General features: G+C 44.6%; 1 protein-coding gene across 3 annotated transcripts in view; it reads right to left on the bottom strand.

The window, feature by feature from the left end:
- Positions 1–19,146, bottom strand: part of CDCA7L (cell division cycle associated 7 like) — a 50,829-nt gene extending 31,683 nt beyond the window's left edge. The window contains exon 1 of one of the 3 annotated variants that reach the window (XM_041728014.1): positions 18,871–19,146. In XM_041728014.1, coding sequence (XP_041583948.1) covers positions 18,871–18,894 — 24 coding nt within the window. In that variant the 5' untranslated portion in view covers positions 18,895–19,146. The remainder of the gene's footprint in view (positions 1–18,870) is intronic. The other 2 variants (XM_041728013.1, XM_041728015.1) reach the window with 2 other exon arrangements.
- Positions 19,147–20,968: the final 1,822 nt, after the last annotated feature.

Consider the following 20,968-nt stretch of genomic DNA (forward strand, 5'->3'; position numbering starts at 1 on the left):
CACAAATGAATAAGAAATTGTAGTATATACAATATATAATGGGATATTATTCAGCTATAAAAAGAATGAAGTATCAGTCCACACTATGATGTAGGCAAACCTACAAAGCATTATACTAAATAAGACACAAAAGGCCCCATGATTTGTTCATTTTAAAATGGTTAATTTGTGGGGAGTCTGGGTGGTTGAGTGCGTTAAGCATCTGCCTTCAGGTCAGGTCATGATTCTCAGGGTCCTGGCATCGTGTCCCGCGTCAGGCTCCCTGCTTCACAGAGAGTCTGCTTCTCCCTCTCCCTCTGCCCCTACCCCTCCTCGCCGGCCCCTAATAAATAAAAGCCTTTAAAAACAGTTAATTTGACATGATGTGAATTTCACCTCATTTTTTTAAAACCTAAACTCATTAATTTAAAGACTTACTATTCTACTATTCAAATTTGTCTAAAATTGTGTAAAAGTAGCCAAGTGGTTTACTAAACACTGAAAATCATATTTAGAATGTAAAATACAGCTCCACATCAGGGCCACAACTGGCCACACAGTGAAGCGCTTCCCAGAGCTCCCTCTACAGGCCCGAGTCTGCATAGCAGCAGAAGAGTCTCCTGAATTAGACCTCTACCCTTCCACATACACCCCAGTCCTCACTGGCCTATCATACTGAAAAGTAAAACCCTACATTCCCACCATGGCTTTCTCCGGGGCCTCATTCCTTTCCACTATGCCTACTCAATGGCCTCCAGTCCCCAACGCCTTTGCTCTTTTTTTTTTTTTTTTAATTTTTATTTATTTATGATAGTCACAGAGAGAGAGAGAGGCAGAGACACAGGCAGAGGGAGAAGCAGGCTCCATGCACCAGGAGCCCGACGTGGGATTCGATCCCGGGTCTCCAGGATCGCGCCCTGGACCAAAGGCAGGCGCCAAACCGCTGCGCCACCCAGGGATCCCTGCTCTTTTTTTTTTCCCGAGAGGGAAAGGGAAGAGAATCACCAGCCGACACCCCATGGAATGTGTTCCCACAACCCAGAGATCATGACCTATGCAGAAATCATGAATCGGATGTTCAACCAACTGAGTCACCCAAGCACCCTCCCTTTGCTATTTCTTGAAAGGACCATGCACACTCCTGCCTCAGGCCTTTGCCCACTCTGTTCAGGTCTTCCTGCACCAGTCTCTTCTCCTCAGCAAGCCTTGTCTATCCTAACACACTACCCAAGAATAACTAACTACCTTTCCTTCCCTTTACCCTACTTTCTCAGTCCATTTATTAGTATCTGACATTATATAACTTAAATTTATTCATTCATTGTCTGCCTCTCCCACAAATTAAGCCATGAGGACAGGGGCTGGGGTTTGTTCCTCACTGTGTCTGAGCCTACAACAGTGGACGGCATAGAGTAGAACTCAAGTATCTGTTGAATAAAGTATATTTACCCAGTGGATTAAAAAAAAGTATGATCATAAATAGGCATTAATGCAACAGAAATGAATTATAAGGTTACACCTAAGAGAATTAATAGCAATGATTTCTGGAGAAGGAGATTATGAATGTCAGCAGAGTAGTAAAGAGGTGCGCTGCTGTTGTTTTTAAGCCAGACTGCCTTGTTTGCATTCATGGCTCAGTGAAGAAGTTGAGTGACCAAGGCCCAGTTTCCTCATTTGCAATGTAAGTAGTAGTTTTTATGTAATTACTTTGACAACTGAATAAGATAATATATGTAAAATGTTCTAGAATACCTAGTATACAATAAACTATTTTCTTAATAACTGTTGGCTTTAATTTTTCTCTGTATCTTAAAAGCTTTAGAAAATTTATCCAAATAGCAAACAGGGAGTGACCATCATCACCATCATCAAAATGGTGAACTAGAAAGCTCCAAGCTTTTATTCCCACAAGGAGACAAACAACAACAAACTGGCTAAACTAATCTTATAGGAACTCTGGAAAATGATAAAAGGTCTACTGCAACCAAGAAAATGTCCAATCAGGAAAAAGTCACCTTCAAAATGGTAAGAAATTATGTAGCATTTTCATTTGTTTTTGCTGGTCCCCCTCCATGGTGGAGGATGATCCAGAGGATGCTGCAGCCCATTTCCCGGGTTCCTTGAAGTAGAGAGACCCAAGTGGACACTGACTGCAACATTCTAACCAAGTGGGGACCTCCTGAAGGGAATGGCCCTCCCTCACCTAACTCAGCTCCAAAACAAGAAGCTCCAGCCATTGCTCACAAAAGTTGCAGGGGACTACAGACTGACAAAAGGCTGAGGCTAGAGTTGAGTTGACAAATGGAGAAATACAAGGGACCACCCAAAACCCCAAGAGAAGCATGGGGAAGACTCTTTGGGAGGGGCACCTGGGTGGCTCAATGGTTGAGCTTCTGCCTTTGGCTAAGGGTGTGATCCCAGGGTCCTGGAATCGAGACCCACATTAGGCTCCCGACAGGGAGCCGCTTCTCCCTCTGCCTATGTCTCTGCCTCTCTGTGTCTCTTATGAATAAATAAATTCTTAAAAAAAAAAAAAAAAAAAAAGACTCCTTGGTTTCCCAAGGCATTCAAAGCAGCTGTGTACATCTGGAAAGTGAGAAAACCTCACACCAGGCCAGGCACATGCTCAGCAAAGACAAGACTTTAAGTTTCCAAGCTCACAGCATACCCAGCTAATCAATGAATGACTTCCCCAGCACAGAGCCAGTCTGCAAAGACTAGAAGAGGTGGCTATTTCCTCAAACACCCACTTTTCAACAAAGGATCGAAGACATGCAAAGAAATAAAGACAACTGCCTTAACTATGCTCAAAGAACAAAAGGAAAACACACACACACACACACACACAAATCAGGAAAATGATACACAGTTAGCCTCTGAACCCTTGGGTTAGGGGCACTGACCCCCCCCCATACAGTTGAAAATCCACATGTAACTTTTGACTCCCCCAAACCAAAATTTAATAGTCTATTGTTGACTAGAAGCCTTGTCAAGAACACAAACAGTCCATTAACATGGTTTGTGTTTTATACATTGTATTCTCTCAATAAACTAAACTAGAGAAAAGAAAATGTTAAGAAAGTCATAAGGACCATATATTTACAATACTGTACTGTAAACAAATCCATGCATAATGGACCCACACAGTCCCAATCTGTGTCATTTAGGGTCAACTGGATAACCAAAATGATATTGACAAGGAGAACTTATTAAAATGAACAGGAATTCTGGAGGTTAAAAAATACAATACCCAAACAGAAAATGTCATTAGAGAAGTTCAAAATCAAATTGAGGAGACAGAACAAAGAATCAGAGCGATTATTTGACAAAATAACGACTAAAAACTCCAGAAGTTTGATGGAAAACTTGAAGCTTAATAAACCAAGGAGGATAAACCTGAGACCCACACTGAGACACACTTTAACTAAACCAGTGAAAGACAAAGAGAATATTGAAAGCAGCCAGAAATAAGCAACTCATCACACACAAGAAATTCTCAAAAGGATTGTCAGCCGATTGCTCAGCAGATTGCTCAGCAGAAACCTTGGAGGCCAGAAGACAATGTAATGATAGATTTAAAGCACCAAAAGAAAAAACTGTCAACCAAGAACTCTCTATCTGGCAAACCTGTCCTTCAAAAATGAGAAAAATGAAAACATTATCAGGGGATCCCTGGGTGGCTCAGCAGTTCAGCGCCTGCCTTTAGCCCAGGGCTTGATCCCGGAGTTCTGGGATCAAGCCCCGCGTCGGGCTCCCGGCATGGAGCCTGCTTCTCCCTCTGCCTCTCTCTCTCTCTCTCTCCACCTATCATGAATAAATAAATAATCTTAAAAAAAAAAAAAAGAAAACAAAAGAAAAAGAAAACATTATCAGATAAACAAAAGCTGAGAGAGTTCATTAGTACCAGACTGCCTAACAAGAAATCCTAAAGGGAGTCCTTCAAGATGAAATGAAAGGGCACTAGACAGTAGCAAAGCCATATGAAATAGAGTTTTTAAGTAAAATATAAACACTGATATTAATGTAAATTCGGTCTGTAACTTTAGTTTTTATTTTTCTGCAATGTAAAAATGCACCGATGAATCTATATTTTGTGGTGTATGATACATAAAGATGTAACTGGTGATACCAATAACAAAAAGAGGGCCAGAGCTGTATAGCAGCAGAGTTTTTGTATGCCTCTGACAAACTGGTATCACTCAAATCAGATTACTTCAATTGTAGAATGTTATATGTGACACTCTATGCTGACCAGAGGGAAAAAAATCTATAGAATACACAAAAAATGAGAAGGGTATCAAAACATGCCATTTATCAACAAAACATAAAAATAGGCAGTAATGGAGAAAACGAGGGTCAAAAAAGCTATAAGAAGAATACAGAAAACAAAAACAAAAAACCGGCAAAAGTTCCCTAATAGTAACCACTTTAAATGCAAACGATCAGACTCTACAATCAAAAGACGAATAAATGAAATGGAATCCAACTATACACTGTCTACAGAAGACCCACTTCATACCTAAAAAGATATTTAGGTTGAAAAGTGAAAGGACGAAAAGATACACAAATGTAAATAGAAACCCAAAAAAAGATATAATGACTATACTACTATTACAAAGAGTAAACATTAAGTAAAAAAATATTACAAGGACATTGCATATGAATAAAAGGGCCAATTCACCAAGAAGCCATAACAATTAAAAATATGCATGCATAAAAATTCAAAGCTCCAAAACACATGAAGCAAATGCTGACAGAAATGAAAGGAGAGGGGATCCCTGGGTGGTTCAGCGGTTGAGCGCCTGCCTTTGGCCAGGACATGATCCTGGAGTCCTAGGATTGGGTCCCACATCAGGCTCCCTGCGTGAAGCCTGCTTCTCCCTCTGCCTGTGTCTCTGCCTCTCTCTCTCTCTGACTAAATAAATAAAATCTTTAAAAAAAAATGAAATGAAAGGAGAAATAGTTGTATGATAATAGTTGGAGACTTCAATAACCCATTTTCAATAATGGATAGAGTAAGACAGAAGATCAATAAGGAAACAGAAACAGCAACATTGTAAACCAATTTGAATTAACAGACATATATGGAACACCCCAACCAACACAGTAGGATACATTTTCCTCAAGGTCACATGGAAAACTCCCCAGGACAGACCAAATATTAGGCCACAAAATAAGTCAGAATAAATTTTTTTAAATTTTTATTTATTTATGATAGTCACAGAGAGAGAGAGAGAGAGAGAGAGGCAGAGACATAGGCAGAGGGAGAAGCAGGCTCCATGCACCGGCCCGACGTGGGATTCGATCCCGGGTCTCCAGGATTGCACCCTGGGCCAAAGGCAGGCGCCAAACCGCTGCGCCACCCAGGGATCCCCAGAATAAATTTAAAACAGCTGAAATCATACAAATTATCTTTTCTGCTCTGAATGGACTGGAACTAGAAATCAGTAACAGAAGGAAGGCTAGCAAATTCACAAATGCCTGAAAATGAAACAACACATTCAAATAACCAAAGAGTTACTCCAAAGAAGAAATGATCAAAAGAGAAATTAGAAAATAGTTTCAAACAAGTGAAAATGAAAACAAAATGTACCAAAATGTATGCTACCCAGAGAAAGCAATGCTAAAAGGGAAATTTAAAGCTGTAAACACTTGTATTAAAAAGCTCTCAAACCCAACTCATTTTACACCATAAAATTAGAAAAGTATAGCAAACTCAACCCAAAGATAACAGAAAGCAGGAAATAATGAAGATTACAGCAGATATAAATAGAGAACAGAAAACCAACAGAGAAATATCAACAAAATCAAAACTGGGTTCTCTGAAAACATCAAAACTGATCAATTTTTAGCTAGACTAATTATGAAAAAAATTACTGAAATAAAGTGGGATCATCACTACCAATTTTACAGAAATAAAAAGGATAATTGAAGAGTACTATGAAACAGTTGAATGCCAACAAACTGGGTTAGCTACCTGAAACGGAAAGACTCCTAGAAACCCACAACCTTCCAAGACTGACTCATTAATGGAAAATCTGAATAGATTTTTAACTAAGGATGTGAATCAGTAGTCAAAAGCCCCCCAAAGTAAATCCCATGACCCAGATGGCTTCACTTAGTGAATCCTACTTAATATTTAAAGAATTAACACCCACCCTTCACAAAGTCTTCCAAAAAATTGAAGACAGCACTTCTTTATCTCATCCCATGAGGCCAGTATTACCCTAAGGACAAAGAGAGACAACGACCCTACAAGAGAAGTACAGAGCAACATCCCTTGTGAATATCAATGCAAAAATCCTCAACAAAATACCAGCAAGCCAAATTCAGTAGCATAGTAAAAGGACTATACAAGATGACTGAGTGAGCCATATTTCTGGTATTCAAGATGTTTCAACATATAAAAATCAACCAACGTAATACACTACATATGCACATAATGGAAGAAAACAAAACACGTGATCATCTTCACAGGTGCAGAAAGAGCATGTGACAAAATTCAACACCCTCTCATGGTAAAAACCAAACCAAACAACAGTCAACAAAGAATGAACGGAAACTTCAACATAATAAAGATCATGCATGAAAAACAGGTAACCCCACATTCAACCATGAAAGACTGAAAGCTTTCCCTTAAAAATCATCAATAAGACAAGGATACCCACTTTCACTACTTCTATTCAACACAGTATTTGAAGCTCTAGCCAGAGCAATTATACAAGAAATAAAAGACACCCAAACTGGAAAAGCAGCAGTAAAATTATGTTTGCAAGTGACACGATCATACACACACACACACACACACACACAAGCCTAAAGATTCCACAGAACCTGTGAGCACTAATTAGCTAAGTCAATAATATTACAAGGTACAAAATCAACACAGAAAAATCAGCTGCATTTCTACATGATAACAATGAACAATCTGAAAAGGAAATTAAGAAAACATTTCCATTTAACATAGCATCAAAAAGAATTAAAGCACTCAGGAATTAACTGAGGCAACAAGCAAAAGACTACACTGAAAACTACAAAACATCCCTGAAAGAAATTAAAGACAGAAGCAGATGAAAAAGCATCACATATTCACAAATCGAACACCAAATATTGTGAACATGGCAATACAACCCCAGAGCTATCTATCGATCCAATGCAATTCTATCAAAATCCTGACATTTTTTCGCAAAGAGAAAAGCCCCTCCTAAAACTCATGTGGTAGGGATCCCTGGGTGGCGCAGCGGTTTGGCGCTTGCCTTTGGCCCAGGGCGCGATCCTGGAGACCCGGGATCGAATCCCACATCAGGCTCCCGGTGCATGGAGCCTGCTTCTCCCTCTGCCTGTGTCTCTGCCTCTCTCTCTTTCTCTCTGTATGACTATCATAAATAAATAAAATTAAAAAAAAAAAAAACTCATGTGGTGGAATCTAAAGGGGCTCAGAATAACAAAAAAAAAAAACAACAACAACAACAACAAAATACATATATATAAGAAGAACTAGGGGTGCCTAGCTGACTCAGTGGAGCATGCAACTCTTGATCAGGGGTTTTGAGTTCGAGCCCCACATTGGGAGTAGAGATTAAAAGTAAAATCTTTAAAAAAATAAAAGAACAAACATGAAGGAGGGTTCATACTTACTAATTTCAATGCTTACCGCAAAGCTACCGTAATCCAAAGAGTGTGGTCCTAACATAAAGACAGACCTACAAACCAGGGCACTAGAACAATCAGTGAGCCTGGAAGTAACCTTCACATACACGATGAACAAATGATTTCTGACAAAGTGCCAAGACTGTTTGATGGAGGAAAAGATGGTCTTTTCAAGAAATGACGCTGGGAATACTAGACATCCACATCCAAAAGAATGAAGCTAGATCCTTACCTTAAAACAACCACTCACAAAAACAAACAAAAAAACCACAAACATATCCAAGACCTAAAACTAGACACTAAAACTACATAACTCTTTTAAAAAACATAAAGGAGGGGATCCCTGGTGGCGCAGCAGTTTAGTGCCTGCCTTCGGCTCGGGATATGATCCTGGGGTCCCTGGATCGAGTCCCGCATCGGGCTCCCTGCGTGGAGCCTGCTTCTCCCTCTGCCTGTGTCTCTGCCTCTCCCCCGCCCCTCTGTGTCTCTCATGAATAAATAAATAAAATCTTAAAAAAAAAACATAAAGGAAAAAGTTCTGGACACTGGACTTGGCAATGATTTCTTGTATATGACACCAAAGGCACTACAACCAATAGAGAAAAAAAAAAACACATAAAGTGGACCTCAGCAAAATCAGAAACTGTTCTACATCTAAGGACACTATCAAGAAGATTGAAAAGGGGAATCTACAGAATGGGAGAAAATATTTGCAAATCATACATCCGATACAGGATTAATATCCAGAATATATAGAGAACTCCTACAGCTGAACACCAACAGTAAAACCCAATTTAAAAGAGCAACGGACTTAAATAGACATTTCTCCAAAAATAAACAGATGGCCAATAAGCACGTGAAAAGATGCTCAACAACACTAATCATCAGGGAAATGCAAATCAAAACCACAATGAGATACCACTTCACATCCATTGGGAGGCTATTATAAAACAACAACAACAAATTAAGTGATGGTGAATATATGGAGAAATTAGAACCTCTGTGCAGCATTGGTGGGGAGGTGAAACAAAAAAGCAGCTGCAACGGCAAAAATACAGTAGCTCCTCAAAAACTCAAACAGAATTAGCACATAACCCACTAATTCCACTTTAGGTATATGTGCAAAACTATTGAAGCCAGAAATTCAAACAAGTATTTTATACCAGTGTTTACAATAGCATTATTCACAATAGCCAAAAGGTGGCAACAGCCCAACGGGCCTGGATGGATGGATGAACAAAACATGGTATATACATGCAATGCACTGTTATTCAGCCTTAAAAAGGAATGAAATTATGATACACACATCCCGGAATGGACCTTGAAAACATTAAACTGAGTGAAATAAACAAGACCCAACAGGATAAATACTGATTCCACTTCATGTTGTACCTAGCATAGTCAAATTCATAGGCACAGAAATGTAGAATGGTGATTACCATTGGTGGCGGGATGAGGGGGAGGGGGAAATAGGGACTTAGTGTTTAAAGGGTACAGAGTTTCCGTTTAGGATCATGAAAAAGTTCTGGAGATGGACAAAGGTGATGGCTGCACTATAATGTGACTGTACCAAATGCCACCAAATTATACACTTAAAAATTGGTGAAAGAGTAAATTATATGTTATGCATATTTTTCCAAGACAAATCGCAAAAAAAAAAAAAAATGACCACTGTTATTTCAAAAAGTGATAATGTAAGAAGAAACTTACAGACATGGATATGCAGAGGTCTTAGAAGAGTTTTCCAGGTAAGTAAAAGAGGAACCGGAGTTTTGGCAGAGGTCCTGGGAGGGAAGTGAGCCAAACCACTTGAGAAGTGCTGGGTGATTTCCTTTTCCAAAAAGGTCAGCAGACAAGAAATATGAAGCCAACATCAAGATTTCATTGGACTCTGAAAGACTGATTATCAAATTGGACAAGTCTGCTCTCTTTTACAACCAGGTACTGTCAGCATTTTGGACAGAACGACTACTACTTCCAGTGGGACTCTCCTGCCTACCACAGGGCACCACTATCCATCCCTGAACACCAAACCCTTAACACAGGAACACTGGCCTGACCCCATTCACTTAGAATCGAAAAGCAGCCCACATATTTCTACTGCTACCACAATCCCAGCTCACTCGGATGAACAACTGAAACGTGAGAGCCTTTGTGTGTCAGGGCATGTCAGGTTATAAAGCAGTAACAATTCCAAGTCTTAAAGGGTTGAGACAAAAAAAGGTTTCTCTCTTGTTCATGACCTGGCATCCTGGGCCAGCCAGGTGAAGCATTCTACACTCTTCCACACTGTCCCCACACAGGCCCTGGGCAGACACCGCTACCAGTATCTGGAAGGCTGGCAGATGCAGCAGCAGAGGGAAGGAGACGTGGCAAATGATGCACTGGCATTCCAAAATTCCACCTAAGGGGAGCCCGGGGGCTCAGTAGGTTAAGCTTCCGATTCCTGATTTTAGCTCAGGTCCCGATCTCAGGGCTGTGTTGTGAGATGGAGCCCCCCACTGGGCTCTGTGCTGGGCATGGAGCCTGCTTAAGATTCTCTCTCCTTGTCCCTCTGCCTCTCTCCCCACCCATCTGTCTCTCTTTAAAAACAAAAAAAAACAAAAACAAAAACAAAAAAAACAGCACCTAGAAGTGACACAGAATATTTCTTACATCTTATAGGTCAAACCAGGTCCAACAACCTTGCCTGTTATGAGGACCAGGAAAATGCATTCCCCTCATACACCCAGAAGCAAAAGGAGAGATCATTTGCACAGACCCCTGACAGCTTCCCAACTAGGACTTAAAAGCACTGTGTGAGCAGGCTATGTCCATGTTCATTACTGAAAGTTACTCGAGAGTGTGTTCGCCTTAGTGGAGTACTTCGAGGGTACCACCAGGCGAAGGAGTCCCATGAGGGATGAGCCATGCCCTGTAGGGTGAGACAATGCTCCAATGATTTCAAAGATTTATTTATTCATGAGAGACAGAAAAAGAGAGAGAAAAAGAGAGGCAGAGACACAGGCAGAGGGAGAAGCAGGCTCCATGCAGGGAGCCGACATGGGACTCGATCCCGGGTCTCCAGGATCAGGCACCGGGCTGAAGGCAGGCGCTCAGCTGCTGAGCCACCCAGGTGTCCCATCTCCAACACAATTTCAATGTGCTGCAAGATATGGGACCGCCAGGGAAGTGCAGGAGGGTAACAACCAGGTGGTGAGGGGTACAGGTGAGAGAGGCCGCCTCATGCCCACAGCCGCAGGGCAGAGTCGGCCTCGAGGAGGGCGGAGGAGGGCGCGGACAGGTGGGAGCAAGAACCAAGAATGTGGGCAACAGCCAGGCAGGAGGGGCCTGTCCCTTCAGGGTAGGCGAGTGACCCTGGGCTCACTCCAGACCAGCACTGAAGGGACCTTCACGGTGACAGGAAGTGGGGGAGGATGTGCCTCCCACAGCCCAGGCCTCAGGGCCTGATACAGGGGTCCTCTTGACGCACGCACGTTGGGAAAAGGCTTCTGAACAACCTCTGCAGCGGCACGTGTGTGCAGGCTGCTGACACCACTCAGCTCCTGGCTCTGTGCCGCAGGGAACAGACGTGCTCCTGAGTGCGTCCCTTCTTGGGTCCCAGTTACAGCCAAGGAGGACACGCTAGGTGCAATGAAGGGCCTAGGTACCCCCTGCAGGGAGATGCTGAAGCGGGCAGTGTGGGCCAACAGCAGGAGGGCCTTTAAGTCAGAGGCCCCGGGGCAGGTGCGGGAATGGCTGGATGAAACCCCATTGTCTTCCTTTATTTTAATTTAAAAACTCTCCCAATAACAACAACAACAACAAATGCCTGGAACCAATTGTCAGGGGGGGGAAAAAAAGGCAAGAGAGAGAAGATGAAGAATAAGCACTAATTTTTTTTTTAAGATTTTATTTATTTATTCATGAGAGACACAGAGAGAGAGAGAGAGAGAGAGAGAGAGGCAGAGACACAGGCAGAGGGAGAAGCAGGCTCCCTGTGTGGAGCCCGATGCGGAACTCGATCCCAGGACCCCGGGATCACGCCCTGAGCCAAAGGCAGATGCTCAACCACTGAGCCACCCAGGTGTCCCAAGAATAAGCACTAATTTTAAAGACACTTTGATTTTTCTTCACTTTCCATGTTAAACCAGTGTTACCAAGAACAAAATAAAGGCACTAGATATTTTGCATTTAAAAAAATATGCTTAGGGATTTATTTCAATATCAATTGAAGTGTTTTTGATTTGTTTTGTTTTTCTCATTTAACTCCCCTCAGACTCGTGGAGTTTTCAATACAAAGATATTATGGGGTGGGGGACTAGGCGGGGAGGTAGCTTTTCTATTTCAGGATTTATTACAGGTATGCTCTCTAAATTTTACACTCAGCAAGCAGTTCTACGCTTCTCAAACTGAGGGACTCAGTACAGCCCGAAGGCTTTCAAGACCATAGGTGGGATAGGGGAGGGGGAATGTTTTCCCCAGAAGAATAATTTTTAAAAACCTTTTTGTGTTAAAATAAATAAAAATATATCATGGAACAGAATGCAAAGTAGGCCTAACTTTCAAAGATAAAACTGGAAACGGATGAAAAAATCCCCCGCACTGACAGGGTGGAGCTGCTGCACCTCCGGGCCTCTGGGGCAGGCTGGAACTGGCCTCCGCCATCAGTCCAACAGAAGAATTTGAGAAACCCCACTAAAGGATGTTGAAACCTGTCCTAACTCATACTTCCTCTCGCTACCCAGTGACAGTCATAAACTATCGTGTTTTGTTTTGTTTTGTTTTTTTTACAATCCAACAAATATTTAACACCTGCTATATGCCAGGCTCTGCACAGATCAGAATAATTATCATTTTGGCCTGCCACATGATTTAGGGTCACCACCCACTACCTTGGGGTAAATGCTAGGGCCCTCCTAACGGAGAAGAAGTTTTGCCAGCAGACAGCTAAGGCAGTGCCAGGCCAGGCTCTGTGCCAAAAGACCCAGATGCCAGAGCTCAATCACAGATGCAAGGGATTCTCCAGGTACATAGGACCCTCCTGTAAGCAGAGGTTTAAAGATGGGGGAAAGGGCGGGGGGGTTCCCAAACAGCTGTGCTGCTGCTCTGGAGGGCTTGGGGCAACATCAGAGGGGGTCTATGGGAAGGGATCCCTGGACTACACCCAGTGCTGAGGATATCGGTACAACTGGTAGGGCACAAGCCACCTGGGAAGTCGTCACCCACACCCCTGGGCAGGCTGAAAGCATGGGCTTCGGGACTCACAGGTATTTCACATGCTATTTTTCAAGCGTTTTAAGTACAACAGAAAGTGCATATAGCTTAAGTGCACAGCCTGGTAAAGTTTTACAAACGGCACCAACTCATTATAACCAGCACCCAGATCCAGAAATACATTCTTCTTAGCTCTCAGAAACCCCATATTATGAACCTACTGTTTTACCTTTAGACATCCAACCTTCGATGAACACGTATTTTCAGACATCTAAGAGATGCTTTATAGTTGAAATAAGCAATACAAAAGAAGGCAAAACAAAGTGATTCAGTGCCACAGAGGAGAGGAGCTAAGAGCAGGCTATCTCTGCCCTTCCACATCCACGTGACCAACTTGCAAAATTCCAGGACAGCCCAATCCACAGGCACTGCTGCTCTGTATCCGTTAGCACATGCTTGCATCTTCTCATTTCCTAGATGCTAAAGAACACACCTCTAAGACTACTCTCCACATTCCCTTAAACTAAAAATACACTGCGAGGTGCTCTAATTTAAGGAATAAAACAATGTTTTAGTCCAGTTATCATGAGCCCGTGTTCTACCCTGAGCCAACACTCCTCTTAGCTAACACAGCACAATACAGGAAAAAAAACATCCATCAGAGACTCCCATCCACTGCAAAGTAGGCACATTCCTTTCAGGAGAGAGTTAAATACATGATAATTAAAAACAGCCTGGACTCCAACACGAGGCACGTACCACCACAAGACATTTATTGTAAAGTTCCTTCTAATAAAGTCTTTCTAATAAAGCAAAAATTTTTCAACAGTAAAGTATATAAAACACTTACACGTCAGTGAAATGCTGCAGTCATTAAAAATGAAAACCATGAAAAACTCTGAGCTACCCAGAAATGGCACGGACAGTGCTAAAGACAGCAGAATTCTAACTGCCATCATACTGCAAAATTAGGCAAAAAACGTTAACTAAACACAAGCAAACACTGGATGGGAAAGATCTAGAAAATGACACCCAGAGAGTAGGGGAGGTAGGGCACTAGTGCCAACTATTTTATTTCAGCTTCTATGAACAGTATTCTAGTACTTGTACAATACAAAATTCATCTAAATATCATTGCTATGTAAAAGCTTTCTGGGTCTTATTCATATTCCCATGCTGGCTTTTATACAGTATCAAAAGAAGCCTGTCCAAAGACTAATCTGGCCAGTGTCTAAAAAGAACCAGAACCAGCTGCTATTAATGTCCAGCCCTTCTAGCTAAAGGGAGGAGCAAAGATATTATGAGAAAATCCCAGAGTGCTAACAACCCCTTATATTTATTTTTTTTTTAATTTTTATTTATTTATGATAGTCACACAGAGAGAGAGAGAGGCAGAGACACAGGCAGAGGGAGAAGCAGGCTCCATGCACCGGGAGCCCGATGTGGGATTCGATCCCGGGTCTCCAGGATTGTGCCCTGGGCCAAAGGCAGGCGCCAAACCGCTGCGCCACCCAGGGATCCCCCAACCCCTTATATTTAAATAATACATTATACTTAGCATGCCCTGGATTAATTCATTGATTTTTTTTTTTAACTTATTCATAGAGACACAGACACACACACACACACACAGAGAGGGAGAGAGGCAGAGACAGGCTCCATGCAGGGAGCCCGATGTGGGACTCAATCCCAGGTCTCCAGGATCACGCCCTGGACTGAAGGTGGCACCAAACCACTGAGCCACCGGGGCTACCCGCCCTGGATTAATTCAATGGCACTAGAAGGTGGACAGAGATTTCAATCCTCCTAATACTACTTCGGTGAAGTGACTGCCCAGCCTTGCCAACTCACAAAATTGTGCCTTGCCGAGATCTCGTGAGTCCAGTGGCAAGTCAGGCATTGGCTCTGAAGACAAAATCCTGGCTCAGCCCCTTCCTGGCTGGGTTGCCCAGAGCAAATCACTCTAGTTCACCTTATCTTTAAAACAGAGTTAATACAAGACACTTCAGAACTACAGCGAGGATCAAATCTAATAAAAGGAAAGGATAGTTTCCATGGGGAGCAGGGGGTGGCTCTTAAGGTCTTCTCCCATTCCCCAAACCTCAAGGACTTGTAGGCTTCCATAGCACAGCAGAAGCCAGCTGAGTTCCAGCAAAGGCAGAAGAGGCAAGGAGTTCCAGAATGACTGTAATATCCGGCACATAGAAAGTGCTCAAAAGACACCTGACAAACAGACTAGCCCAGTCAGGGAGCCCCTCTGTCATCAGCTGGCGATTATGAAGAAGCACAGGCAGGAAGCCATCAGCTGTCTACACCCGAACTCTGGTCCCTCTAACCTTGAGACTCCACCGGGTATTTTTGCACCGAATACAGATGGTAGCATTTACCACCGTGGAAGACCAAGTATTCTGCGTGTCTATCTTCAGCTATATTTACCAAATATGCCTCTGCATGGTCCTATTTAAAAACATTCAGAGAGAAAACAAACTGATGGTTACCGGAGGGAAGCTGGGGGAAGAATGGATCAAAGAGGTGACGGGGATTAAGAGCGCACATCTCATGATGAGCTCTCACTGATGTACGTACAGACACTGTTGGTTCCCTATACTGTACACCTGAAACTAATAAACACTGTTAACGATACAGGATTTAAAATTAAAAACTTCAAGTAAAATAAATAAAGCATTCAGAAACCACTGCTTTCCAAAAAGAAAATAAAATGATCCCACTAATATTTTCTTATCTCTATCCCTCCTCCATCAGCCTCTGTCAATCCCACGTTGGTGAATAAAGCTAGGTCTTTTATGAAACAAAAATCTTGGAGGTAAAAATTCTAAACTGTAGCTCAGAGAAAGTGCGGATGGGTAAAGCAGAACTCGCAAGAACAGTTTAAAATGAACACGCCTGTTCCATTTGGATGGCTTTTCTGACCTCTTTCATTAGTTTACTGTAATAGTCATAAAGTGGTTTTTAAGTCACACAATTATCTCACGGATTTTTGTCCTGCGTACCTGCCCAGATCAGAATTGCTGTGATCTCTGAAATTTCTCATTACTCAGAATGCAGTTCTTCTATGGATGCGATTGTCAGAAATACATCAAACCCACCACCCACCAGTCTTTTTTAAATATGGGACATTAAAGGGGATCCCTGGGTGGTGCAGCAGTTTAGCGCCTGCCTTTGGCCCAGGGCACGATCCTGGAGACCCGGGATCGAATCCCACGTCAGGCTCCCGGTGCATGGAGCCTGTTTCTCTGCCTCTCTCTCTCTCTCTCTTTCTCTCTCTCTCTCTGCGACTATCATAAATAAATAAAAAAAAATTTTAAAAAATACTTCGTTTAAAAAAAAATATGGGACATTAAAATGGCAAATTATTGTGCTGTCCTTCCAAGAAGTCACACACAACACCCCGGCCTGCCCAAGCAGCTTCTGAGGCTCTGGACACAGACATGAAGTCAGAGAACCAGAGAGCATACTCTTTAGCTATGAGGACCATACCAGACAAATTCCTCTTTACCACTTCAATCCCAAATTCCATTCTTATTCCTGAAACAGTTTAGCCTCATTTCCTTCTAAGAGTCCAACCTGCACCCTAGAGCAAGAACGGTTTAGTAAAACGGTAACACCAACATCCAGGACTTTCTGATTCCTCTGCTAGGAAGCTGAAGCAGTCTGATCCTCCAGCAATTCTAAGCTGCACGGCTGAGAGCATTCAGAAAGGGACCAAACCCTCGCCTTTATGGGGTATTAATCTTACCCTTGCACAAAAAGGCACAAAGACAACAGTGGTCAGCCCAACAAGGTCTACACCCACAGGAGGTGTGGTCCCACACAGCTGGACATCAAATCCAAGACGCTGGGGTTGGGGGGAGGGAGGGTTGCAAAAAAGCAGAAGCTAGAAAGGACTTCAGTTTAAAACACGGTCTTCCCCTAACATCGGGCCTAAGCTGCTTTGCTGGAACCCGTCCGGCTGTGCCCCTTCCAAGGGATGGAAATTATATTTAGTATATGTGTGAGACTAAAAGCCACTGTGCACTAATGCCGCTTCAGGCGGTGCATCACACTGCTTTATTCATAAGGCCGGGGTACAGGGTAGAACCACATGAATTTAACATCTTGCTGTGCCTGAAACGTTCATTAAGTGCTGTTATTTGCAGTCACCTGCCCACCCCATTGAACCTCTCCACTAATTTAAAGAGACTATAATCTGCTCACATTTAAATTATGATGAACAGGAACATTTCCACTGGAAAAATCATCACGCATCTTAATTTGTGCTGTCAATTAGGTCTTTGGAAAGGGGGGGGTGGGACCTGATCATCTTACATACAGTAATTTGCCCTAATTGGTGTATAATGGGACATATAATTTGCGGATTACCCCCACCCGGTAAATAGTTTATTTAACGTTTTAGAGGTACCAAAAATTAGCCTTATTATTCGAAGGTAAAACGTTCACTCCCGAAGATACATTCCAGGACATTTTAAATCTAAACATGAACTGTGTAGTTAAGTGGTGGAAGTACAGGTGGAGCAGAACAACAGGTTTCCAGCTCAGGTTCTCAAGAAACATTTTCGGATGAAAGTCACATGGGCCGCAAGGCTCCTTGCAGAAAGGGTTAAGTCCTAGAGAAACCCAAGCCTCCCAGAAGCAGAGGAAACTAAACCTATACGGTCAAGGTCAGTGGAAAATAAAACAAAAAACTAAGCCTGTCTCAAGGTCCTTCTTATTCTTACTCTTGTTGGTTTTTTTTTTTTCCCCTTGCTTTTAAATACCTCCCTTCATTTGGGGAAAATGAAAAATAGTACTCTCTCAACATGCACAACAATTTTTTCTCAAATGTCTACTTTCAGGAGGCCTTTAGGATATCACTCAATAGCCAAAGCGACGACGAGTGGCTCTGCTTTCATCTGCGCGGGGACCCAGGCAGGTGACAGCGGCCCGAGCTTAGGCACCACTGACTCGCGGGGTCGCTTCTGGGTCGCTTCGCTCTCCCAAGGCCAACGCCCGGATCCCCGCCTCCAAGGCCCAGCACCCAGGTGGAGAAGAGGTGAAACACCAGTCCAAGATAAAGTGGAGGCGGTGAGTCAAAGGCACTCACAAACACTAGGGGGGGGGACCCAACCGTCACACAAAGCCTCTCTTGGGCTCCCACAAGTTGCTTCCTTCCCCCTCTAAAAGTTTTATTTTTAGTCCATTTGAAAAAACTTGGTACTGCTTACCTCTGAAGATACTAGGTACATTCGTTACTAGAAAGTAAGGAAAAGCTCTTTTAAGAAGTAAAACAGAAAACTGAAGTCAGGTCCACATTCCCACCGCCCACTGGAACAGGGGGTACGGGGATGGGGGGGGCTTCGCTCAAGTGTTTGTTAACGAGACTTTAAAAACCTAGTTAGAACCATAAAGCGTAATCGGGGTCCCGCTGTGTTTACGGTTTGTGATCTCGGGGTTTTTTTTTTCTTTCTTTTTTTTTTTTTTTTTTGCTTTGTTTTGTTTTTTAACTTGGTCTCATGACGTTGCCATCTCCCCCTCCCAAGGCGTTACAAATCCCTTGCAAAACATAAAAGCTCTAGAATACAAGAGCAATTCCTTGTAAATTACACTCCATCATCCAAGTTGAGCTGGACTCCCGACTTTTTTTTTTTTTTTTTTAGAAAAATATCACACTTTTCTGAAACTTCCTGATCTCTGTGCCAATCCCCGGAGAAAGCGGGGGGCGCGCACCAGAAGGGCTCCGCGCACGACCCGGGCTCCAGGCCGGGTCCACCCGGTGCAGACGCAAGCTCCACGCCCCCGCCGCCTCCCGCCCGCGCCTCCCACGAAACGCGGCCACCCCGCGGGGCCCCCACCCCGGCCCCCACCCGGGGCGGAGGCGACGCCCGGCCTGCCCAGCCTCCCCAGCCCCGCGGGCGCAGCCGAGACCCAGGGCGCACACCTGCGGGGCGCGGCCGGCCAGGTCCACGGCGCGGCGGCCGCGGGCCACGTTTCCAGCGCAGGCGGGGGAGGGGGAGGGGCAGGCGGGCCGGGCTGCGGCGGGGCCCTCACCTGGGAGCGGGACGCCAGCTCCATTCTTCCCACCCGCGCTGCGGCCTCCTCCGAGCACGCGGCCCCGGGAACGCGGCTCGCCACGGGCCCGGCGCACGCAGAAGCCCCGCGGCCGCGCAGCCCGCGCGCTGCGCCCGAGCTCCGGCGGGCCGGGGGAGGGGCGCACTCGGCGCCCGGGCCGGGGGGAGCGCGCCGCGCCGCCCACTCGGCGCCGCGGCCCCGGGCTGCGAGCCTCGGGGCTCCGACCCAACTCCGCGGCCGGTGAAGTCCGCCGCGCCCGCGGCGTGACACGGGGGCTGCGGGGGGGCGCGGCCCGGGGCGGCGGCCCGCGCGGGGGCGCCGGGCTCCCCCCCTGCAGCGGAGGGAGGGAGTGGAGCGGTCCGGCCGGGCTGCGCGCGGGAGAAGCGAGGGGGCAGTCCCGGCGCAGCCTCCAGCTGGCACGCCCGGCTCCGCGCGCCGGAGATTTGCAGGGCTCATTCCAGGTCCTGCCCTGCAGCAGTGCCCGCCTCTGCGGCCGGCGGAGTGTCTGCTCCAGGAGCGCAGCTTAGAGCTTAACTTCGGAGAGCTCGTTTGGCTTCGCTGTTGTAAAGGGGCGGGGTCCTGCTGCCTCCCCAAACAGTCGCTACGCGGTTTCACCCTTTGCAAAGCAAGCTCTTTAGCAAGGCCCTGGGGCTGGGGCGCTGCAAAATTCCCTCGGACTTTAGAAAGCCTCTGCTATGCCTTGATACGTGTAGGCCTACGGCCCCACTAGACAGAGAGTTCTAGAGGTGAGGAATTGGCTGAGCAACGGCTGTGCACCAGTTATGCGTCAACTGTGTTGAACGCCAGAACCCAAGATGGAACAAAAAACAGAGCCCTGCTCTGTTGGAGCTTACAGTCAGGGAGCCAGCCGCCAGCACGATGATATGTGTTAATAATGATGCAAGCAAACGTAATAATGATGTAACAATTAATGAGTCGACCATTCAGATACCGTTAATGTGAGAAGTTCATGTATAATGATGCAAATACATGTGAATTGGGAGCTGTGATAGATGCCACAAGGGAAAAGTTAAGTGGTGCTACGGTGGTTTAAAATAGGGAGACTTAACTTGGCACAGGTCAGGGAGGACTTCTTGAAGTGCAGGTAGGAAGAGTGAAGAATTAAGTTGGTGGAGATTGCGGAAGGCTCCAAGTAGGTATTGGTGGAGGGAGGTAGATGAAGTGGGCCTGAAGTGATAGCAGGTGTGCGGGGCGGCATGGAAAGCCTGTTGAGCACTGTGGTCAGGAGTTCAGAGTGGAAACCTCTGTACCATGAGACATTTCGGCGGACCTCCCTGGTGATGACACTGAGGTTTTTTTGGTTGAAGCAGTGAATCAAGTTGGCCAAACATTTGCCCAAGCTTGAGGAGAAAACATCTGGGAACTGCCCGTCCTACTTTCATTGGTTCAGCAAACATGTGCTATGTGCTCCCCATGTTACAGACTGTGGGGGAAGAATGATCAATTAAACAGGGTATGGGGATCCCTGGGTGGCCCAGCGGTTTAGCGCCGGCCTTTGGCGCAGGGCGGGATCCTGGAGTCACGGGATCGAGTCCCACGTCAGGCTGCCGGCATGGAGCCTGCTTCTCCCTCCTCCTGTGTCTCTGCCTTTCTCTCTCTCTCTCTCTCTCTATCATAAATAAATAAATCTTTAAAATAAATAAATAAATAAATAAAACAGGGTATGATTTCTTTAAAAAATGTTTTCTTTTTATTGGGTCATGCAAACGATTCATTATAGCCACTTTGATTTTATTATGGTTTAGAATTTTCCTTCATATAGCGTATCTCCTTGAATCTTCCCAGTGTTCTTCCAGGTTCTTTTTACCCACATTTTTTAAACATGGAGACAGGATCTAAGAAGCTACATTAAGAGAAAGATCCCTGTCCCCCTGCTAGTAAATAACAACTGCAGATTGCCAAACTGGAAAACATTCCTTATGCCTCCAAATTCAACATTGTCTCCATTCTTCTTTACCTTTTGGGTGCTGGGAAACTCGAGTGAAATTTATTACATTAGAACTTTGGCGGGGGTGGGGGGGTGGTATATTTGCTTCACTGTGAACCAGTGATCTTA

This window comes from Vulpes lagopus, chromosome 13 (assembly GCF_018345385.1).
Source record: "Vulpes lagopus strain Blue_001 chromosome 13, ASM1834538v1, whole genome shotgun sequence".
NCBI classification, from domain to species: domain Eukaryota; kingdom Metazoa; phylum Chordata; class Mammalia; order Carnivora; family Canidae; genus Vulpes; species Vulpes lagopus.